The 25995-nt window shown below is 36.0% G+C and overlaps 2 protein-coding genes across 3 annotated transcripts in view; both read left to right on the forward strand.

Moving 5' to 3' along the window:
• Nucleotides 1-25995, forward strand: part of LOC139989249 (lachesin) — a 194772-nt gene that overhangs the window by 46971 nt on the left and 121806 nt on the right. The window lies entirely within an intron of this gene.
• On the forward strand, nt 12116-13092 carry LOC139988830 (uncharacterized). The gene is made up of 4 exons (XM_072006592.1): nt 12116-12280; nt 12358-12516; nt 12609-12806; nt 12889-13092. The coding sequence occupies exons 1-4, from the start codon at nt 12116-12118 to the stop codon at nt 13090-13092; spliced, it is 726 nt and encodes a 241-aa protein (XP_071862693.1).

Here is a 25995-nt window from a genome sequence, read left to right on the forward strand (position 1 = left end):
CCCATATTTTATCAAATTTTCTAGTCCAATCTTTTTAATATTACTTTTGTACTATTTTCTTTTCTTCTTTATTTGTTTAGAAAATTTCTTCTCTCAGGCGCTGCTTTTTCCAAATGTAACATTTTCTAAAATTGGAAGTGTAAAAAGAAGCGAGGCAATTACATCCAATTATACAGTTATTTGATACCGTCTTATATCTCGTCTTATGCGTGAAAGCGTTATTCGAAAATGCTTTGTCAAATTATATTCGTAATGGTCCCTTACGTAATGATCCCTTCGGATATAGCGCATAAAGCGTTTCTTAGCACAAAGTTTGAAATAATAGTAGCTGGAACGAGAACTCCGTAGAGACTCCAGTTATTCTTGGTCTAAAGCGGTGTTAACAGATTATAGTACAGCTATATCTTGTAATTTCGAGAATGCTATCGATTTTATTTATACAATTGCTCCTAGGAACAATGTGTTAAGCATAATTAACAATCGTGAAAGCATATTCGTTGCAATTGTTTTCGATTCAAATGAATTAGGAATTCGATTCGAAAGTCAGTTCTTGAACGAAAACCAAAAAGAATAAGATTTGAAGAAAGCACATACTTATATATATGTCGGAGATGAAAGGACAACGGGGTCACCCGTTGGAATTGCTTGGAAAAGCCTCAATAGCATTCACGAAATAACCCAGACACAGTCATTCGAAATTTGAGACAATGAACTTAGGCTCGAGGCGACAACCGATCGCCGAGCGTAGCCGCGGTCACGGGATGAACGTTCCACCTAACAGAAAAGTACCAATATTATGAGACACACGTTGAATTAACAATCAAACCCTGGGCAAGAGCAATGTCGCAGTTATGCGAGTCTGCCTAGCAACGGTAGCAGTTTGTTGGTATCCCAGGCCAACGTTAAACAAAGCTAACGCAACCGTAAGGAAAAGAAAGTTTCCATTACTCAGTTATTCTTGTGATCTCCTTGGTGAGTGACACATCGTCTTGAGAGCAATATAAAGAGCGTCATAGCGAGCGATACTTTTGTGCATAGAAACTCTATTCTGAGTTTAATAAAGAGTGAGCCCGTGGACCGTGGATTCGCTATATCGAATCTAAGGTCATTGCCATCAGCGTCTAGTTACCGCGGTCACTGGTCGATCTTATTTCATCTGTATTCGTGTTAATAAACGTTATCTTGATTGTGAAACAAGAATGAACAACCCAGGCGAAGATTCTTTACATGCCCATAATTCAAGCTCAAACAACTCAACTCCGACATATATATATATGTGTAGAAGCAAAATTTAAATACACATATTTACTGGTGTATCTGCTAGTGGATTTATTTAAGATCACATCTTGAGTCTGAAAGAGAAGGATCTGAAAAGGCACGATTGGAATTTTAATCGAGAATCTCGTTGTCGCAGATGGCATTCCAAGACGTAGTTCTCGCAAACGGGTGTGGGGGTTATCGGCTTTAGTCTTAGACATTTATACACATACCTTTACCACGAAAAGACAAGAACCGTCAAAAAATATAAAAGGGAAAGCTTCCTAAATATACGTACGTTTCCTATTATTGTCTCAAAGTATGTCGATATAGATTCTATTATGTACTTTAATCTGCGGTAATTTTAAACGATACTTAACGTTTACAGAAGATTCGTAACATAAAAAATTTTGTTAAATAACATTAATTCTACGAGATATAAAACTTGATACGCGGTGCTTCTAATTGTATTTTTTTTTTTTTTTTTTTTTTTAGAGCAGTGGATTATTAATTTTCATTAAAAAGTAGAACAGCACGATACACAAGTAGAAATAGAATTGATTAAAATTCTGAGACTTCGTATTTGGAAAACAGTGCGAATTAAATATCCAAAACTAAATACGATGAAATGAACGTTCGATCTAATTATGAACGCACACACATAGTTGAGCGATATTAAAACCGTTGCGTATCATGAAATTTCTTGGAATTCAATATGACGTGTTTTTGAAAAGCAAATGGATACGAAAGAATTAATATCGTCTTTTCGCCTGCAGGTTTAATAAATTTTTAAGTTGCGAATTCAAACAGGAAATTGAAAAGTAAAGGGCAAAATACGTGGATGGAATTTTAAAGAGGAGTCTAGTGTCATCTCGCTGTTGACCGGGCCACAGGAAGGCCCGGCTCGATTGCAACATTTTCTGTATTTTTAACATGCAACAAAACCGTGATCTGCATATTTTAAACATACCGCTATGGGAAAAGTTTCTTGCATATTTAACCCCTCGATGCGTTGCAATATTTTTATTTCGCGTTGCTGCGTTTTCACCAAGCTGTACCATCAGTTTAAAATTGACTTCGACATCTAGAAATGTTAATATATTTTACATTTTTCGATTTATCGAGGAGAGAACTGGAGATCCTAGGCGAGTAAACTTTTCGTGTACATTCTACAAAAATTATCTGCGCCTAATATCTGTACGATAATTCCTCGTGTACTAAGTATTCGTGACATTCAGCAAAGCATTGCGCGAATGACATTCTCGTCCATAGATGCGAAAATGTTAATCGCTTCGAACATTCTCCAAACCCAAATTACGTAGATGCGAACTAAATGAAATTGGAATTAGAAATTCCATAGAGAGAAAATCATTTTCTTCGTTTTGCATACGTTTCCCGACCGAACTGAAAAATGTTCCATCTAGTATGGTAAATCTGGATCGTATGAATCTGAATTTCAATCTTGCCGCTGTCATCGGTCGAAAACTTGTTGCGTTCATATTTATTCCAAGTCGACTGCGTGGAACGAAAACGCGATCCGTGGGCGGTCATTCGAGATAGTAACTTTAGAAGAGAAACGACAGGAGAAAAGGGAAAAGAAGGTGCAGGACAGGGAGAAAGAAAGAGAATCGTGGTCGTTAGGGGTTGGAGTCGGGGTCGAAGGATGAAAAGAGCAAGTCGAAGTTGGCAGAAAGTCGTGGAATCGTGGACGGCGGTAGATACGCAAGGGTGTGGGGTCGAGGAAGAGTAGTTTGCTCCTGTTTCCAATATCGCTACTGTCTTTGATGCATCGGCGTCCCGAAGTACCACTTGTTCTTTTCGGTCCCGTGAACGGAAAATCAAATGAATTCCAAGCGTGTCGGCTCGTGTCTTTTTCATCGACACGGCTTATCTTTGTTCATTTTTCTTTTATCGTTCCTCGTCCGTGCGACCTCCAGAATATCCACAATTTCTCAATTTCTTTTCAACACTTATCTTATCGTTTTGACCATTTTTTAATAGTACTGAAATGTATAAATTAATAACAAATTAAACTTTTCCCGATCGAATAAATTTTTATCGTTCAAGAAAATTGAACAGAAAGCATTTTGGTATATTCGAACAATAGTGTGTGTACCATAGAATATGTATCTTTTTATGAAAGAATCCTCATATTGTATCTGTATCAACTCAATTTAATAGTTATTCCAACAAGTTTATATCCACTTGTAAGTAGCTACTATACGAAATTCTCCACGACGAAAAGATATCTAAAATCGTTTCTCCACCCATTAAAAAGTTGAAAGCACTTTGTGATCTGTAATGCGTTTAGCCGAACAGAATATTTCAACCTGAAGCAACGTTTCTCCTCCATTCGATACCATTCTCCATTCATTCAGTCGATTCTTCTTGATCCTAGAACTGTTGTAGCTAAAACGATTTATAAATTTCCTGATAATCCTCTGACAAAGATCCGCGAAATCTATGGTTTCGAATACGCGGGGTTTAAAAGTCGAAGAAAATCGACGATGCCCCTTTCAACCGTCGTAAAGTTAGATTTTTGAGCCGTAGTCATCGATAATAGCGAAACGCCGGAACTTTCCGTATAGCGAGAGTCTATCTCGTCGAAATCGAATTCCATCAAGTCGAAGAAGTATACCGGCGACGAGAAGCGTTTCGAGAATGGTCTCAAAAGTTTGCAGGGGTACATATACCTTTAGTTTTTTCAATTTCGAACGATTTCTCCGATGATTACCATAAAATATCGTCGGCGAGCCGTTATCGATCTCCAACGTTATATCATTCGATGAGCTCGCTTTCGATCGAAACGAGGCTTTACGTCGGTGATTATGCTTTATGAGGATATAATAGAGTTTAAAAACATTTCGTTTTATATTTCTTGAAGAAAATGTTTTTTCTTTCGATATTTCATCCCTTTTCCCAATGTTTGATAGCCTATCAAATGTTCTACATTTCGAAAAATTCGTCAGACTAATTATGATCTTTTAATTATAATTTTGGATAACTGGATATTATCATGATTACCCTTTAATTGGTTTTATACTACGATCATATCGATATTTCCACGACAATTTAAAATAATTAATCGTTTAAGGAACAGAGTTCCTTCGAAACATTAAAGTTTTTCATAGTAAGTAACTAACGTAAATAAATATTATCAAAACAGTTTTTTTTATTTGCGATCTTGATACCGCCAATAATTTAGAATCTGTATATCGGTAGCTGGTAGGAAGAGAGACGATCGTGAAAATAAATGTTAAGTGTTTATCGGTAATTAATTGGCGGCGCAGAGCAAAGCAATCTTAAATATCAACTAGGATGCGCGAAGCAAAGAGAATACTAATTTCCATTTATATCAAAGCACTCTTGAAGTTAAGAGATCTTGAGGTATTAAATACCATCTGCATAAAATTTACCTTTTGAATAGTAAATTACTACGGGCGAAACTTTTATTCATCCAAATAGTTTGTAAAGGGTTCTTCCACCACTTATTATTCTATGTACAGACTCGATAAAGCGTCAAGTAACGGCTATTATCTCTGTCTTACTGCTTTCTTTATTTAATTCCTTTTCAAATAAATTCATCAACTATCTTTTTACGTAATTCTCATCGTTAATTTATAATTTCTTATAATTTCATAATAATTCGTAAATTGATTTACGTATGGTTGTACAGATTAGACGTGAAAGTACTTCGAAGTAAAAAAGAGGGTGACGTTATATCGCCTCCACTTGTCTTTGATATTGTAGCAGTGGTAGATCAATGGCGCGATAATGTTTCATAAAGTTCCGTGAAGTTATTTTTTCAATCTTTTTCTATGCTTTACATGGAACGTACTTTCGTTGAAGCTTCTTCAACAAAGTAACATATGAGGCTCTATGAAATAAGAGAAGCTAAGCTTGTGCTTTGAAAAAAATGTATACGACCATTTTAACTAATTACAAGATCCGTTGCGATATTATAACTCGCAGGAGTTAACACATTAAACACACACACATACGTTTTTACTGAAATCAGTTTCAGTATAAAGTACTTATTATTTTATTATTTATCTTAATAATAACGAATAAGGGAAATTGCCTTTTGCTCAGATAAACGTTTATTTTACATAAAGATATCAGTATGAAATAAATGTCTCGCGCTGATAAGAGTGGAAAGAAATTCGTGTAAGAAAATAATCAAACATCGGTCAAGAGATATTAACGTTTGTTCCCCATCTTTTTTGGATTACGACATTTATACGGTTTTTCGCGCAAGTGGGTCGACGAATCTATTGAAATCGAATCTCGCGACACGACGGATTTTCCCGTGACGAAAGTCTAGCCTGGGTACGAAACTTTCGACCTTCTCCGCTTTCGCAGTTTTATCCTCGCAAAATCTTCTCTTATTCGTCGCTCGCCTCGCCAGCAAAAACTTCTTCGCCGCGGCCGACGTCAGGTGCAGAACGACATCTTAGCTGCAACCTACGTGCAAAAAAGCGAAACGGGAAAAGAGTAAAAAAATAAGGAAAGAAAAGAACGAAGGAAAGAGGTGTTTTACCTCTTCGTCCAATGATGACAAAGACTACGACTAAAGTTTTCTTAATGGATAGCCTCCGGTGCCTTTGTAGAGCAAGCAATCGCTATCAAAACTTTCTCGTCTAACGCTGCTTAATAGATAAATCGATTTTCTTTCGGAACGTTGGTGTAAAAATCGACCATGATAAGTACGTTTTGCTCGGTTTTCTTCTTCGGGCTTCAGGATGGTGAATTAGTAGCTTCAAAGGCGATATCGATTGTAACATTATTGGAAAGAGTATTGGTAGGTTGGATGCTGAATTTTATGGTTGATTTAGTTTATACGATGATGAAGTAAAGATCGAAGGTTATATACGTCTGAAGGTACCGTTAACAAATATCTATAAATTAATTGTCTTATAGAGTAAGTCGAAAGAGACTGAAATAAATTGTCAAGTATACGGTTACATGCATATTATAAGTATAATTTAAAGGGGTAAAGTATGAAAAATTTATCAAGAAAATTCTACAAAAAACAGACATATTATCATTCTGAAAGTAAAATGTCTCGCGTTTATATCGACGTCGAACAGGTTCGACAATTTCATCACTCAGGTTTTAGTGACACGTGCCTCCATTTCTAGATTAAAACAAGACACCGTGTACACCGGAAGTATATATCTGGCTATACCGACCATTGCGTGTTTCCCTGTAGAGTCGTGAATGCTCTTAAAGTCCAACCTTTAAAAGTGTATCCTGGTTATTTTCTTTCAAGAGTTACTATTATGATGCGGTATGCAAGCGACGCATTCAGAGCTGCATGTAGCGCGCGAGAAGTATCCTATTTTACGGTCGTGGGAACTCGCGACTATTTTTTGAAGCTAGTTTCGAAGCGTCCTATATGATTTATATTAGCTGAAGAAAGTGACTGTGCCTCATAAAAACGAGTTTCGTGTGTTTCTCTCGATATTATGTTCCCGAACGCGTAACATATTCTATCTCGTTATTATAAATAGCGTCGCTTTTGCTTCTATCGCTATTTTCTACTTCTGCTTTTTTTAATCATCGAAGGAGCAAAATTAAAATTGACTTTCAGTAAGACGGATTTAGAAATTATATTTCAGATGCAATTCGATATCACGGAAGATTGTACTAATATTATAGGTATTATAGTTCTATTACGAAAAGTAAAAATAAAGTCGTTCCTGCATCTTCATATTAAATAACTATCGATTATTCTTATGAAAATTAAACATAGAACAATTTCTCCTACAATTTGATCCCCTCGTCGTTATTAATATTTAAAATCACAAAAAAGAAAACAAATTTCAGTATAACATTAGATCAGTCGAGAATGATTCTAGATAAAATCATGGAAATTTATAATCGATCGTGGTTAAAAAGAAACTACGTTGATTCCTATCATATGAATAATGGAACCGATATTTTTTTCCGTAGGATTAATTTTGAAGCTTCTATCTTTTGGCTGTTCATTGAGATCACCTGGACCGTCGTTTCTCTCCGCGTTTGAGAGGGAGAGGACATTTCACGGAAACGTCAATTTTCAATGGTGACAGTTTTTCGATTTCGCATTGGCTCGATCATCACATGGTTACGTCATGGTGTAAACGGGGGTAAATACCTTTCCCGTGGCCGGAAATCGAGTCGTTTCGGCTCTTAAACCAGACAGTTTGGTTCATAAAAAGAATCAGGTCGTTCCTTTGCCGATTGACTGTCTCTCTCTCTCTCTCTCTCTCTTTCTAATGTCATGAAATCGTCTGTCTAAAATCTTCTATTCTCAAGTAGAACGAGAAGCAAGAGAAAGATTAATCCATTAGCTCGTCGAGAATTCTGTTTCCTTCATTTTCCTTTTCCTTTTTCTTGTTCTCCGTAAAGCTTAGCGACTAGCCTTGCCGTTTGTATGATTTAACAGTGAAAACAGAGAAGCAGAAAAAAAGAGAAAAGTTTTCGTAGCTTGGCAAAGTTTCCTTCCTGCGAGGCACTTCTTTTGATATAAACGCTCCTCATTCCGCGGGAAGTATCATTTTGTTACAAAAGTATCGGCTATTGAGTACATTTTGTAATTTGAACAGCCGAGACAAGCCGCGAGTACATCTCTTTTCTTGTTGTACCTTTTTTTCCCTTCCTGGCTCGCTTTTTACTGGCCGATACACGGAAAGAAGAAATTAGAAGGAAAAACAGGTCAATGCAATCTTGGATGGTGCTTTTATAATAACAAACGTGACTGCCTCTGTAAGATTGCATTGACCCATTTTGTATTGCGTTATTCCTTTGCGAACGATTCCTCTAAAATACGTTATCTCTAAGTGAGATTTTAAAGTCTCTTTAATCCTCGACCGTTTTATCTCGAAAGCAAAACGAAATTTGTGTATTTTGAAATTGCGTAGAGAAGAAAATCGTTCGGCACTCACCGGCAAATAAAACATTTACATGAAATATATCAAGATATTGTGACGCAGAAATTTTTCTACTTTAGTCGGTATAAGATATTAAAGCAGTCCATTATAAACTATAAAATCAATAAAAGTGTATCTATAAAAAGCAACGATTAGATCGATAACGAATATCAAATATTCTCCGCTTTTTTCTACGTCAATCTTAACGTGTCATCGAGAAAACATTCTCTGATTTCCAACAAAATTTTAATAGATTTCGTCATTTATAAATTTGAGTCTTACACTCAGACAAAAATTCTTCCTCCGATTGAAAGATAAATTCGGTCAAATCGGCTTTCGATAAAATTTATCAACGATTCAGGTAATCCAAGATATAACATCCAGGAGAATTAAAACATCAGTCAGAATTACTGTAACGATATCGTTGAGCCGGTTTCTACATCGACCAATAATGTCCCGAATTCAGCGAGACTCGTTTACATCCCCGACAACGTGTTCTAATGACTAACTCATAGCGTGCTAATGGAAGGTCTAATGACTATGGAGTGGCTGCCGCTCCAAGACTTTCTTGATCCACTGCCAATTATATAAGACGCTCGACTTAACGTTTTTGGGTCACGAATACCCACCGATCAAGATCCTGTTTTTGTAGCCTCTGTTCCGGCCGATGTGTCCCGTCCACGACGGCCAATCCAAAGGAATGCCGCGATCCGATGCAACGTTATTCGATAATCGAATCGTCTGAACATTGGAAACGCTGGAAGAGAGGAGTCGTGCATGTATATGTACATAGAGTTCATTCGTCGAAACGTTCTCCTCGAGGGGAAGAGAAGGTTTGTTGGGAAGATTGTCTGCGATAGACAAAATAGATTAGAAAGGAGGAGAGGTTCTTTGACGTGGTGGATTTGGCTGGCTACGAAGAGAAAGAGGCGATCGAATGACGGAAGGGAAGAAACAGGAGAAAGAGAGCAGAGGCTCGAGAAGAAGGTAAGATGGCTGTCGATAGCCTGATGTGACAGCCGCAATTTTTTCTCCAGGCACTCCATTAACATCTCATTATGAACACTCGAGTAGCACGCCAACAGCGGTCTCGTCCGACGAAATATCTTAAGTTCAAGCTTCCATTAAAATATCTGACGAGCCTGGTGAACCTTCGTGGCTTCGAGTCGACCCGATCGCCTTTCAACCCGTTGCTCGTTCGTTGGTTCGTTCGCGTTGCCTCTTCCAAACAGTGCCTCTTCGAGATTCGGCAAGCGAACGAACGAGAAGCCGCGTTGGAATCGAGCCCGTTCCAAAGATTGAAAGGAAGGAGACCGGAAACGGTGGACACGTTCCCAGCACGTGACTTCTCGCCTGCAGTACTCCGCGCGGACCGGAATAACGAGGAGTGGAATTGACCAAGGTCAGAACTGGGAATAGGCAGAAGCCGGAGGTTTTCGCGAAACGATTCGCTGGCTTGGATTCAGAGATTTCGCAACTCGATTGCGTCGAACTACCTGGCTGTTAAGCTCGTTTAAAGCGGCTAATTCGATCCTTCCTATAACTCGTTCTTCAAATCCAAAGCAAAAATGAAGAAGCTTTGGTTTCTGTTTCTCAAATGAATTACGTTACTTATACTATATATATATATACAAACGATTTAGACGAGTTTACATTCTTGTCCAACATGTATTCTTCTGTATTGAATATTTTGACTTCCTGTTTTTGGGAAATGTTGTAACAGCTATTTTATCGTTTTTCAAATAGATTATTTGTTAAGAAGAAAAACCAAATTTGATCGCTATATTCGTGATTAATAACGGAACAATAGAACTTTCACCCTTACAAAGAAAAAGGATCGAACAGAATTAGTGGAATATTTGGAAATTCTAAAATTACCGACGATCAAGACATATTTCTTATTTGTGTCCCTTTCCCTCTTCCTTACCTCAATCTCTTGGAAGTTTAATTAAAGAGACGAGGACGGAAAGCTTGGCATCGGGTAACACCAAAAGGAAAGGAATTCGAAAAAAAAAAAAAATGATCGTAGCCGTTGCGTTTCTCTTCGTTTTATGAAAAGTTTCTTTTCCCCTTTAAATTCGCTGAGACTATTCCACGTCGATTCCGCGTCACGGAGGAAAATACAGCTGCAGCTTTGTCTCTTTTCTTAACACGGGCGAAACTTTCTTTCTGTGGATTCGAATCGGGGTGATGGACGACGGATTTCTCTCTTGAACTCGAACTTATCGCCGAAATCCGAACGAAACGAAACAGGTGAAAGACTTCATAGTTATTTTCACCTGCGTATATCGAGAGCAAAACGGCGATGAACACCGAAATCTTGCTGCCTTTGGAAATTAAATAACACGTGAAAAGACATTCTGTCTCTTACGATGTTACTGCATAATCAATGTCAGATTTTAAATTGATTTTCAGCCATTCTGTTAAGAACGTTCGTTGAAATGGATTACGAAGATTTAGCATTGATTACTACTTTTATAAAAATAAAATTGAAGAACAACCGGATGTTGCTCGAGTAACAGAATAAATGAAAAGAATTAAAGCTTATTCTGACAGTGAACTTATCATACGTTATTATGTCAGGTACATTATGTTTCAGGATATCTGTCAAAAAATATTTATGAACGCAGCGATTATGATAAACTAACAACGTGATATTAAATTTCTAAAGATATTTCTGTTCTTGCTACCTAAATCAATCTTTGCTAATATATTTCTTCGTTCTCCGTAACGATCAAAGTGTCGTGGGAAGAGAAGGAGAATGCGCTGTGCGATCTCTGCAACATAAATTGCACTGCACTTCCTCCAAGACATAAGATAAAATAATCTTCTTCTTCCATGCAACGCAATGCATTAATTTTATACTTCGCATTTAACATTTTTATTTAAAAAATCAATGCTTTAAGAATATTATCGAGTTATATCATGTACCAAATAAAAGAATGATGGGAAGGGCGGAGTAGCTGTTCTGTTTCCCCCCATTCCAACACGATAAAATCCACTAGTAACAATGCGTCTTTGCATAACTCGTCGGATAAGCTTATATTTCCGTACAAAGAACAAGCTTCGGCGAGGGATTAAGTTATTTCGACTCACTCAATTTTCTGCGGATTAACTGGAACCGTTCCTGCACTCTTCTAATGTACGTGATATAGTCGTGAACAATCTTTATTAAACAAGATCAATGTTGAATTTTAATTCTTTTTGTTCCGCCACTATCTCGCTAGAGGTTTTTAAAGCAATCCTCTTAGCCCATCGAAGTAAATATTTATTGAAATAAGAGTGTTGCATAAAAAAGAGAATAATTCTTTTTGCTAAGAGGATATTTCACTGTAAGATGTATTTTCTTATATTCTTTTTCGTATTTCTTTTTATAAAGACTCTTTAGAATTCTCAATAAGAAATAAAACTAAGAACGAAGGTAAAAGCTGTGCCCAGTGGTTTTGTCGCTTGTCCTTTTTTCTTCTTTTTTCTAATAAGTCTCATGATTTGTTTGAATGTTGTATTATAGAGGCTTGTACCAAATTAACAGGTGTCTGTGTAATACGAGCACGTATTCAAATCCTCTTTATAGAATTACGACAACTAGACAGAGTATGACGTAATATAGTAGAACCGTGAAGGTGTTAAATTGTACATGCTGTGGAAAACGTTTCCAGAATACTAATGCGATGCCGCCTAATGCCACCGAATGCCGCTTAACCACGTTGTAATTTGCCTTTCTTCCAAGATGTACCCGCGAAGGTGATATCTTTTATAACAAAGACTACGTAGAACGTGCTAAAGATAACGCTCGAAATGCCGTGCAATATGTATTTCTCGATGCAACGAGGCAAAATGCTTTGGAATCTTCTTTGATCACATTCAGCAATTATAAATAAGACCTGCGAATGCCTAGACTTGTAATTATTTCTGGCAATCTTCTTTGGAGTATATTGTACTCAATGAAGGTTGGAATAATATTACAATACGATATTCTCACAGATAAAGAGAAATATCATTTCTTTATACGAAATAATACTCCATTTATACTTGAAAAATTGGTAAACAATCTCTTTTGTATTTTATATGATAATCTTCCACCTACTTATGATATTAACAATAAATTGGTAAGATTAGAATGTATACATGTCAAATTACATTTTATTGTAAAATTATAATTTTTATTTTACTTTATTTTATATAGGATATAAAAACCGAAAAAGATTTAAGAAAAGCAATAAATTCAAATAGACCAATGTGGAAATGGGAAGACCAATTACATGTACCTGGATATAATACTTTTAGTCATTATCAAGATGATAGTGTTATGTGGATAGTATATAATAATTATATTCAACCTTTTGTTATATACTATATATAATGTTATTTTTATTAGTATATTAATATCTTATTAAATTAATATTTCTTTATCAATATCTTTTTTTTATAAATTTAGAAATACTACAATCTGGATTTACTCCATTGTGTTCTTTTAAGAAAACTTTAAAATATCTTCATGGTTGGAAAGATCAGTGTTTGCAAACTGAATTAATTAACACAAATAAGTTTTTATTTCCTATGGCATTTAATAATTTTACAGTTATAGTATCTCCTCATTTATTAAATGAAACATATATTCAAGTATTGGATCTGGTATATAAAAGATAATAACTATCTTTAAAAAGTTATATATTCAATCAAAAAAATTAATAACATTTAAATTTATAATTTCCAGGTTTGCCCCCAAAATGTATGTTTATCTTTAACTAGTTATTATTGTAAACATTATTGGAAAACTTGTAGCAATAATACTGTATTAGGATCATGTTCCAATGGAAAGTGTTATAACATTGTAACAGGTGTAAAGTACTTGATTGTTCACAATGGCTCTATGGGAATTAATAATGTTGATGTATATTTTAACATAGGTATTGTTTAATCGAAGTTTAAGAGTTTACATAATTTATCTTTGTTCTTTAAAGACTGATTTATTGTGAAACATAACTCTTAATTTCATTTTTCGACATCAACGATCCGACACGTAAATAAGGAATTGATACATATCGAGACTAGTATCTTGTACGCGATTATTAGTCGAAGGAGCGAGATAGGTAGCAAGCTAGATTATAGTACTTGAAATAGCTATTAAAATTGTAAACTCTACTCTGGACCGGAGTATCTCTTGAATGTATAACCCCACCGTAATTTGCCCTTCCAAGCGCATAACGCTTTAATGTATTGCAATATACACACGTAGCGGCATGAAGCGTACCGAATAAAATGATATATGCGAGACATACACTAAAGTGGAAAGTAAAATGATTTATATCCACGGCTGGTAACTATAACGTTAATACATTTAAGTTATCTGGAAGCAGTTTTGTTGTAAAGTGACCCGTGAAACTTTGACTTTCACGTTATTTCGTTCCTGTAATCACGCATATCCCTGCGGACATGAATTTCAATATTTAATTCATTTGACCTTCGTGTAAAATATATGCTAAATCGTCATTTTCAAGTTGCTGTTTTTCAAGAGAGAATAATATAATAAGTATAAGTTTTTAACAAAGTATTAGGTTATCCGAAAAGTGTCTTTCTTTTACAACGATCCATCTTTATACAAACATGAAAGTTAATCCGTCGAACGTTGTGATCTTTATTTTGATAGAACAAAATAGATCATACATAATTCGATAAGATAATATAAAACGGAAAATGTGCATCCATTATTTCCCTATAAAATGAAAGAAACTTTTCGGACGACCTAATACATAGAAATATGTTCTGGCAAAGAACTTCAACAATGTTTTGTAAGTATAAAAATTGTGGGAATAAAGTACAGTGTTATTCGAATTACGTTTGTTATTCGAAAAGGTGAAAGTGCAAGAAGTGTCATTAAATTAGGAAACTTAAATTATACGTGCAAACAATATAGAAATTTCGTATTTCATTCTTAGTTAATAAATTAGAAGCAATTGAATTATATTGTATTGTGTTCTATGTATATATATTGTAGGAGCTCGATAAACTTGATAGATACTCTGAAACGGGTGACAGAGGAATTATATAAATCAAAGATATTTTTATATTTGATATCATCTTCTTTATTGCCAATTATAAAAGCAAGATCTTCTGTTCAACTTTTAGTTTAAGGTCAATGTATGAGTCCGAAGTTATAAACTCACCTGTATGTGTGTTCGTCAACGAAGTTTTTTCTTCTATTGAAACTTATCTTGAAGCTTATTCTTGAAAACTACTTGCTTCAAAAATATGAACAGAATCTTAATCAAAATTGATCAGAACTAAGAGCTTATTACAAAAATCAATCACGAAATCGACTTAATTATTCATATTTTAATTTATTAAAGCTGGAATTAATAATTAAACTAATCTGAATCTGAAATTATTATTGCTAGAGTTGCATTACTGTGAATAATTATAGACACAAACAAATTTTCGACATTATCTCTTCAACATCTGCAAGAAACCACTGATCATGCCTGAATAAGTTAAATGAAATTGTTTTTGTAAAGCGTAGATTGAACGCTATAGGATATCAGGAGATGTTACATGACAAATTATTGCCAGAATAGAAGACAAAAAGACAATTTTTCTACGAGACAATGATCCTATTCATACAATTGCCACTACAAACTAGTGGTTTCGAGATTTCAGAATAAAATTATTACAATGGTCAGCATTGAGTCCTGATCTGAACCCGATCGAGAATTTACGAGGAATTCTAGAAATTCAAGAAAAGTTTACGATCAGGAGAAGCCAGCTATAGAAAATATTGTTAAACTTAAAAAAAGAATAAAATCTAAGCGGGAGGATGTTCAAAACGAAACTTTAAAAAAGTTAGTGGATAGTGTACCTAACAGATTTGTAGAAGTAATTAAGAATAAAGAGAAATCCACTAAATCTACTGAATGAAAATTTCAAATTTTTCCTAGACCTTAAAAGAAGGAAGTTTTTGTTTGTTATATCTTTAATTATGTATTATATTATAATATGAAATTATATAAAAGATTCTGTCATTTTTTGTTTTAATATTATGAAAAACCTGAAAATGAGTTTGAGTTTATAATTATTCACGGCACTATATGTGTAGTCTATTTCCATAATCAATTCTGTTTTAAAATTATAAGTACTTTAATACGTAAGTAGCATTAATGTTTCCCCTCGAGTAGAATCTAAGAAGTCAGCTAAAGTTTGATGTTTGGTAAGTAGATAGGAAGGGATGTCTGCGACATTGTGCTATCAATAATAAAACCCAATTTATTACCGAAGAGAACGTTGTTACATATTTATGTCAGTCAATGTACTGGATAATATCGAGAAAAACACTAGAAACACCTGAGAAAATTGAATGCGTTATGCAGCCACGTAATGCAATTTGGTAGTTGGCCGGTATAATGTCCTACTTGAAAATCTGCATTATGCAATTACATATTTTGTTTTTGTGCTCGATATGCCTGTTTGCTTCATAAAAATGGATATAAAACTACTTTCGACGTTGTGGAACGATTCTGAAATGAAAGCTACGTGACAGCAAGAGACGAAGAATCTTAATTAATTTCATAATTTTACTTCAATCTCTCATATACCTATATATGATTATATATATTATATATATATATATATATATATATATTTACGGTGTAAAGCTAAATAAAATGTAAATATAATTTGACAAACATCTAGTCGAAAAGAGATATTTCAATCATGTAAGTAAACGAATTTAATGATAACTATTTGGACACTTTTAACAAGATCGCAATTTCGTAGGAAATTAAAAAAAAGTGACACGTAAATTTATACCGCGATATGCTGTTTTAATTAAAATGTGGATTTCCTGAACCTACGGTATTGGATAACAAACCGCTATGCGTGTACCGTTTGGCGTACAAATTTTGTACGAATTAATGCCAGAAATATTAAAAGTTAACAAATATTGAATTTCCCGATCGCTAATTAATAATCACTAATAAAATTTTTCTACGCTTCAAGTGTGATTTAAATTGCTCCAAAATGTTATTCTGTCGTGTTTGTGAAACGTATATTTAAGTTTCGTACATTGAATCGAAGAAATGTTAGAGGAAAACGAAATTTTCCCAGACAGGAAAGAAAACGCTACGATTTGAATTTTTGTTGAAAACGTAAGTGGGCAGGAGTATGGAGCTCATCGTTATTCTGAAAACAGTAATATGTAATAAGATATTGCGGCCGAAGAGCGGGGGAGTCAATTGGAATTCTCCGCTTTTGCATGTTACTTCCGCATTCCTTAACGGTGTCTCCGAGCATCGTCACCGTTTCTTGGTAAAAGTGCAATCAGCCCGATCACTAATGCGCTTCCACGACGGCATACTACATTGCTCCCGCGGTTTTGCCTCGTCGAAATGGAATTTGCAATTATCTGGCCGCAGAAGGACCGCTTTGTTCTGAATAGCGCGTTGCGTCCACTGAATCTCCAACTAGTTCCTATTCCACCAACCATCCAGACAGACAGACCTTTCTGCTCAACCGTATTTGAAAAACTGACAAATTAAGCTCTACCTTTTGAATCGTTAATTATCGACCACTGAAACCGCGCATTGGATTAATAACTCCTTCTGTCACCGTATTAATTATTTGCGGATCGTGATATATTCCTGGCTGTTTCGTCGATACTTTGCTCAGCGTTGATCAAGAATTTGCATACGTTTATCAGATTTACATTGCAATTTATAGGGAATATTATTATTTTATCCGTCCTCCAAATTCGCTCATGTATTTCATAAAATATATTTTCAAACGAATTGTCAGTTTCGGATCTTTGTTCGATCGAGAAATAAAAGATATCGATGAACGCAGGAGTAGAATTAAATGAAAATGAAAGACAAATTGTCACGAGTTAAGAATTATTTACAGCCTTGCAATTGTATCACCGAGAATATCACTCGAAAAGAAGCAAAGATCAACATATTTATATCTTCAACTGATTCTTAATTTCATGGAGGTCAGAGATTTTACTTTCCCTTAATGAACCTTCACCGTAGGCGAGGAACGGTTGTAGAATAGCAGTATTCTCCCGGTGAAATTAATTCTAGAGGGGCTAGTTTGCAACGGACACAACAGGTATTATGAACATGAGTCTGTGCGGGATTTAATTCAGTGGTTGAGGGAGGAAAGGGGAATGAATTCGGAATTATCGTGTTAGTAATCTTACGAGCTTAGCTGCACATGATGCGCAATAATTCTTCGGTGTACGTTTTCGTACGGTCGGCCGTGCAATTGTCAGGAACAGCCGGGCAAACCGTTGCTACCTAATGGCGAGTTTGTTAGCCGGCACCTCGTGACGAGTTGCCAGGAAAATTCCGCGAATTCAACCTTGGAACTCGTATTTTTGCGGGGCTGACGTTTCGACGGAAACTTTTTCAATCTTTCCCTACCGGAACGCAGCGTGGAAGACGATCTGCAGCTTTTCTAATGCCTCGACCGCTCGTGTGAGAATAACCCAAGTTTTGTGGATTGGAATATTTTCAGGTAGAAATTTTCGTTGAACTAGCATGCTAGGAGGAACACCGGATTTCCGCTTTGATCGATTATCCGAATGTGGAAATAAATTTTGGAAATGTAACGTGATTTTAGTAAAATGATTTTTCTTCGGAAACTTGTTAAACAGATCGTACTGCGAGACTAAAACAATTATAGAAGTAGTACATCTTTGTCTTAATATATTTAAACACAGAAACAGTAGTGTCTGGCATCTGAAGACCACACGAGAATGATAATGATATGATCTATTTTCCTCGATTTTTTATCGATATGAATATCTTAAATGTTCAAGAGGGTAAACGCACTTAATGGAAAAATCAAGTACGAAAACAGATTTGTCGTGTTATTTATAATATATTGAAGTTAAAAATTACTTCTCCATAAAAGGACGAGAAATGTGACTTACGTTTCTCTTCCGTCGCCTTCATTTGACAGAATAATCGAGTCACATCGACTCGTCACTGTCATTACTAAACGTGTAACGCAATAATCTTTGAATTACTCGAATACCTTATTAGCGTAGTATCGTGGACAAAAGGCCTAAAAATATCGGGTAGACCATAAACATTGTCACGAGCCAAGGTGCCGACAGGCCTATCAATGTGTCGTCGATCCTTCAGTTGAAGAGTTTCGTAGAAAAAAAGCCTACGTAACTCTGGCCACGAGCGGTTGTGTAACACGTGCGTGATGAGACTAAGACAAAGGCATAAAAGGGATGCTAAGGCAGAGAGACAAATTCACAGTCAGTGTCAGTGGAGAAGTCAGAGAGAGCGTTGGATTCGTTGTGACGAGAGTCGCAAATTAATTGTTGAGTTGTCTAAAGTATAGTACGTTATTGCGACTAGTTCGTGTTAAATAACCATCGTTTCCTGTCTAATCAACATCTGTACAATCCATTCATTCATAAATAAACCATCATTAATTATTAGTAGTATTCCCGATACTACATTAGAGTATGTAATTGATTTAATCGATAGAGATTCAAAAGAAAATTTCTTTGCTTTCAATTCCGCGTTTCCTTTGTGCAAGTAACTTAATGAAAGTGGAAACTGGAAGGGCGTTGTTTTATTCGTTGCATCCCTTAGCTTGTCTTGTCGTAAGTTGCTCAGGCGAACCAAAAAGTAGGTGAAACAAGAGGAAGAAAGTTAGAGAAAGGCTGATGAAGCTGTTGTCAAGCAAAGAGCGTGTACCGAGCTTGTAGGTGTTTCAAAATAGCTGTGGTTAATGAAGCTATTAATGCCATGTCGCGAAACTGTGCATCGATAAACAGAAAAGTTATTAACGTTAACGTATACACATTCAGACAACGATGCGAATATGCATGCATATTTTTAAATTAGTCCATCTCCTTCTGAAGTGACGCTACCTATGAACTATATACATACGGATTGTATATTTTTCAGAAAGTTTTAATTTTTAATTTTAATTTTTAATTTAATTTTTAATTTTTAAATTAATTTAAAAAATAAAAAAGCTTTAGCGTTTAATTTTCATCGTTAGTTTTCATATAGGGTTCCTTGATAACGCATTGAATTCTAAAGGTCGTCCATTAAAAAATTAAACAACGTCTCCTGTAGTAAATATGATGTACAAAGAGAAAGCAGCTTATCAATGGCAGACAGGGCAAAAGTTCCTGTGCAGGAATCGAAGGGAAGTTGGAAGGGAGACATCGCGTAAAGCATAGGTTAGAGAGTAAGAGGGAGAAAGGAAAATCCGGAAAAGGATAGAAAAGGGGGAGGTAGGAGAAGGAAGGGCGACTGGTGAGCATGGGCTATGCGCGCCACGTGTAATTAGCAATGTTCCGGGGTGTCGAGACTCGACTTTAATGGAGCGCGTCGCATTAACCCCGGCATTTACACGTCAGGCACGAAGATCGAGTGGAATCGGAGAGCGTGCCTCTTTCGAGCGGCTTAAATGGATTCACGTTGTCGAGTTATACGGCTGGTCGCCGCGGCCTTCGTAACTCAGATGAACGAAACACCCATGGAGAGTGGCATACCTTTATCATTTGCCCGTCTATGTGAAATAAACGCTGAATCTGGGATAATAAGATTTTTGAGGCTTTCAGGGACCCAAATGAATGTAATTGACATCGCAGATTGATATTTCTTCGTGAAAAATTTGCTGGGTGCAAAATTATTGAGATATTCGAGCTATTTTTGGGCAGTATTATAATTTCTCAGATTTTTATCGTTCCTGAACTGCACAGTTTAATATTAAACTTTGTTGTTTGTGATCTTTAAAGTTTAGTATCAACGAACAAATTTTCCACATTCCGCGCAAGAAACTCATCGATATTATAATTTATTATTAGTCCAAGCTACTCATTGATAACTGGATCATCCAACTAATACAAAACAATCCTAATTCATTTTTTTGTTTAGTACAATTGTCTTCGATCGAAGCTCCTCTAGTCACTTGCATATATGGTCAATAGTTTACAAACATCTCTTAGATACTTTTAGTTCGATATACTTATAATTCAATCGCTAAGGAAATACCGTAGACTGAAATTACTCTGAAAAATATCGGGAAATAACACGGTGCAAATACGTGACCGGGTGCAATTTTAACCCTTGTGCTGGGAAACAGAGCCGAGCACGAAAGCGAACCGTTGAACGGATCGAGAGGCTGCAGGTTTCTGCTCGGGCAGCTATCAAATAAGGGATAACAAGTCTTGCTACGTTCCAGAAGCGAGACGCTGCGTCGCGTCGTAGAGCAGGCTTCCCTTTGTCAGAGGGTTCGGCGTAATCGGCGAAACTGCTTTCCCCGGTATCACGGTGTGTAACGATAGTACCGGCTCAATTTATTCCAAGATTATGCGAGGTGAACGCGCTCAGAACGCACTTACACGAATTTCGGATCGTGCGTTGTGCACCAGGTTACGCAGGGAACAATGGGTGGAACGTGGAAAGGTTACTCAGATTTCCGAGGATGCTATCAATGTACTTACTTTAACAAGCACGTTCATTATAAATCGGATACACCTATGTAAAAGCATCGTTAGAAATCGTTATCTATAGAAATATTATTGGCATTGATTTTTGTAGTTCAATACTCACCAGCATTGAAGATGTTCACGATGTTCATAATTCTATACGAACCCATTAACGGCAAACGTTCCGTTAACGCAACGTTCTATTCGCAAATTTTCTCGGTCAATTTGTATTATCGATTTCTATTTTTGACCATCGTGACTATGAAAGAGAATTCCAAGGGTTCGCTTAATATCCCTTTCCTCGCTGTTTCTTCTATCTAGATTTTACAATTTTATGAAAGAAGACTGATATTTGTTGCAAATATTGTGTAATTATTGGAGAGTTCAATTTTCCTTCGAATTCGAACAGCAAAACGATCGAACAGCCTCAAAATTCTGCAGATATCTTTTCGCATCTCAACAGAATGCGAAAGGAGATGTTTCCAATTATGCAAAATTTCCAAATGAATAAATCATGCATTCGAGGCTATTATTCGAACGTAACCATTGCAATGTGCAGAGGCTGAAATATTCTATAGGGACGGATTAAGAGCGATTGTAAACTTAGCATCTCGATCCCTGTGTTCTATTGCTGTAAAATTTATACGGTCTCAAGTACTGAAATTTTCTTAATCGCTTCTACTTCTTCTAAATATTATGAACATAAATATTCTTTCTATCCCTCTATCTATTAGACTTCCGGTTTAAAACGTTTGTATTTATCCACAGTTGCACGTACAGATCACGATAGCTCGGATCGTGTACCGATTTTATTCAGATAACTGGATCGTACGCAATAACGATCAAGTTAATCTCGACAATTCAGTATCTCTAAGATCAAAGCGTTGTTTACTTAAAACATGATTTTATCTTCGATACGGCTTCCGTGACAATGGAACTTCACGATACGACGACACGGTCTCTTTAACGCAGCGTGATCGTAGTCGTGGAATGAGAAACGTCGTGGCAAATTGAGAGTCGCATTGGAAAGTAAGACGGATCCAGTGTGCGGTTAACGATCGAACGTGTCGAAGGAAAGTCATCATGGATGGAAGATCGGGTGCGCGCGCGAGCGCGAGTCTTCGATGTCTCGGCTTCTCGTGCAAACTTAGTTTACTATCATGGTTATTTACCCCACCTTCTTCCACTGGAAGTACGCGAGAAACGAGGCGACGCGAAGCTGCAATAAGACCACACGGCCGTAACTAGCGAGGCAGACAGAGAGGAACGAGCAGCAAGAGGCGAGAGCGAACGTGCAAGAGTAACAGACAAAAGGGGTAACAGAAGGGAGAGGGAGAAAATGGCGTATGTACGGTTATAAGGGGAAAGATGGGAGGGTTGTAGGACGAAAAGTGAACAGGATAGGGGAAAAGCTTTGTTCCCGTGACGTCATGATGGAACGCGTCCCGTAACTTCTGCTCAGGAAATTGGAGAAGTATTGTGATGCAAGAGGTAGCCTGTCGGACGAGAAAACCGAGGAACCTTCAAACTCCTTCTTAGCCTGCTTATGTCCTCATGGAAAATTGTACGTACGAGTACGACGCCGCGCCGTATGGAACAGTTCGTCGGCGGTTGTATTCAAACAGATGCATCTCGAGTGGCGACCTATGAAATACTAAAAATAAGAAATGCGCCAAATTCTCTATTGAAAAGAAAAACATCCATGACGATAGTTTCTTGTATCTTTTTTCGGGAAAACCAGCCGGATTTTTATACTTGCCGATATTCACAATTACACGAATCATCGAGCTGTGCCGAAGTTAAACTGATCAACTGTGTGCTCTGAATACTTCTTAATCTTAGAATTAATGTTGAAGTGATCGATACTTCTGAGAAAACTCTACATCTGGTCTTCGGCTTTCGTCTATAGCGCATAGACAAAAGAATGCGTCGACGACAGACGATAAGCGGCACACGTGCGACGTCTTTTTTCGGCGTTCCTTTAGTCATAGGGTAACACTGCTAGCGTGCGGATCTGGACCAACTTACATATTCCTACTTGTATTTACACTTGTATATTAAATTATATTTTCTACCTTACAATCTATCCACACGTTTCTTTGTTCACACATCTAATAACCTCAACAATTAAAATACAAAGTTTTTTTTTAAGCTAAACGATTAATTTTGATAGAATTAATCAGTACGACTTCTGAATAACTTGTTTAACGATATGGACAATTTATTTCCTAAATATCTGTGCAGGTTTCATACACATATTGATAACTAGTATTTTACATCCATCATAAATGGCGTATTGTTTTTTTTTTTTTTTTTATTTTATTCATACAATTTTAAAACGTAGTTTTTAGTCGGATAAAACACATAAGAGTATGATTTCAAAGCGTGAAAAGGGGAATTATATAACGCAAATTGTTCGATGATCATTTTTACATTGCGTGCGTTTAAAATCAAAATTCCGAAATAGGAAATATAGGCGCGTCGTTAAGAGATCGATCAGGATTAATTATTTGGTGGGCGGGATACAATTTCGAATATCGTGATTCAAATGCTGGACTATCCACACAGCAGTTAAATCGTTACTCGATACCCTTTGATTCCATTTTCAGCGAACCGCAAAGTTTTGATGATTCCACGACCACCAGAAAAGCACCGAAATTATTCTGTCGCTAGTTATATGAGCGATAACGTTGGTCAACGACATAATTTTCTCGATACGCGTCCAAAAATTATGAACGTGTTATAGGACTAACAAAACCTATTAATTGACATCTTTATTGGATTATAGGCGATCACGATTGTTTAGGTTAACTTTGGACATTGTATTTCATTTAAAATTCAATTTATATTTTGCGCTACAAGGATTATGATGATATAGACTGATATATGACGTGGCGGTTGAAAAAATATTTAACGTGTATTTTACTTATTTTCTTTACGCATCGTGTTAAGAGGGCGAAAACAACCTGAAAGTTGTGATGGAAAAACTTTGTGTAAATGTTTGTAATCAAATAATTGGTACATTGTTATTTTCTTAGATAGACGTTATTATTTCATTCGAGAGTCCAGTTACTAAACTATTTGCAACCAAATATACCGATATAATTTTTTTCCTGTGTTCATTGTGAATTACAAGGCACTTACGCTAACGAAAATATCGGTTAAAGGATACGGATAATTACGCATGAAACGAATATCCGAGCTTTGTTCTATGATTACGGAAATTTGATTTCGCTCGTGTGTTCATGCTTGAAAAGCTTCAGTTTTATCTGACCGAGTGCTTATCGATCTAAAGATCTTTGGAAAATCTTATTAACAAATTGATAATAATTTCCGATAATCACACATCCAGCTTGAATCGAACAGTTAATCTCACGATTTACCTGATAATTGAAATTATAGCTATAATTATACCTATTTACATTTTACATATTTTTATTGCAGTATTGATTTGTACACTATCACTTTTATAGTTAACTTTTCTCGACATCTAAAGGCTATCGACTTTCAAGATACATGACTGTAACAAATTGACACGACGTAATTTATAATTTTACAATTAAACGTCGTCGTATTAAGTAACTCACAAAGTTAAAATCAGGTCACATTGTCTATTCACACTTTTGAAATACGCTTAAAATTTCATACGTGAATTATGTGCATCCTCCACGTCTATCAAACTTTGCAAATTCTTCTTACGCAGGATATTTGAATTTGTTTTTTTTTTTTTTAAAGGGATTCTGCACTTGGTAATTCGAAACCTCTGACTCCCATCTTTAGCCTAACTCCGTGTCTCATTTCCTCCTTCTATCTCTCTTTTCGTCGTCAGACCCCACACTCTTCGGAGTTCATCTAAGTTAAGCTCTAGTGATTTGCATTCCAGAGTTAAGGACGTTCGAAGTTCGATAAGGCAATAAGTGTGAAAAAGTGATTCCACGTTGGTATCGCGACCGGGATGAGAGCTTTCCAATACGGTCGACAACATATAAATTAATCGTGAAATTCCGCTACGCCCTCGATAAAAATAAAGACCAACTTAAATGGAAGTACACTCGGAACCCGATGACGCAGAAAGCAGAGTGCGCGATTAACTACGTTTCACCCTATTCCTATCTTTCCATTTTTCTCCTTCCCTCAAGTGAACCGTGTTCAAACATTGTACAGAAATTTTAGAGTGTTTTAACTCTTTACCTTCGCGAGTGCCATCGGGAAGTAATTCAAGAATTCTCTCGAATATTTCAGTTAATTAAATATTTGGGAAAATCGCAAAGATATTAGATTGGTGTATAAGAAATGTCATTTATTCGGAGGTCGAAATTTATAAATGAATCTACTAAATTTCATCATCTCGTCAACTAATAATCACATTAAGGAAGAGGAAATTTGTTACCAAATTTGATATATTCAATACCGAGGAGATTTATAATAACCAAAAGATTAATATACCAAAATTTCATTATTCGCCATCACAAATAATCAAAATATGTACATAATTTTTTTATATTATAATATCATTATATACTAATAATTTCTTATAATAGTAATTTAAAAAGTAACGTTATCCGACAATAGCGTAATGTGATTTTAACGCGATTTAGAGCGGAAGGGGAATATTTTAAAAAATTCATGGTATTCCATAAAAAGAGACACCAAAATGTCACGAACCGTTATTCTACGCGTCGTATCCCGTAGGAAATCAAGCCAAACTCGTCGGAAAAACCAACAGCTTTTTTCTCCTATTGTCCTATACTGTGAACAAATATATTTTTGGCAATGCGATTCCCCTCTCCGTGAAAATATCGTGTTTGCCGTAATGTTGAGTCGCTTTAATCTAAAAAGGAATTTTCGTTGCTTGAATTTTTGCAAATTAGCAGAAGAATTACATGCAATCAGGATGGCAGCTGTTTCCTTTCCCGTGTTCCATTTTCCTGTTAAGAAGTCAGTTCAAGTCAGTTCAAGTCAGTTATTGGCAAAACAAACAAAACAATGTCAACCTAGGTTGCGGTCCAATTAAAAAGAAATTAGTTTTTAATGAACGAACCTTATGAATATAAACTAGATGTAATGGATGGTGGAATGTTGTTTGATAGGGCAGGAAGTCGGATTTTCTTTTAAGGAAGACAGAGTGAAGAAAATAATCAAGGCAATAGAATAATATAGCATCTTATGTTATTATATAAGCTATGAAAATGAAACGAAATGACACCCGTTACAGCATTTGATGCAGGTATTTTATTTGTAAGTGTGTATTAAAGCAGTTCGAGCTTATCGGTGTAAAGCTTTATCTTCTATTTCAATTATTTTTTTGTGACACATTCGAGAATAGGGTATTTACAAAATTAATCTCTTTGCTTGGCACGTAAGTCT

The sequence above is a fragment of the Bombus fervidus genome, chromosome 7, assembly GCF_041682495.2.
Source record: "Bombus fervidus isolate BK054 chromosome 7, iyBomFerv1, whole genome shotgun sequence".
Lineage (NCBI taxonomy): Eukaryota > Metazoa > Arthropoda > Insecta > Hymenoptera > Apidae > Bombus > Bombus fervidus.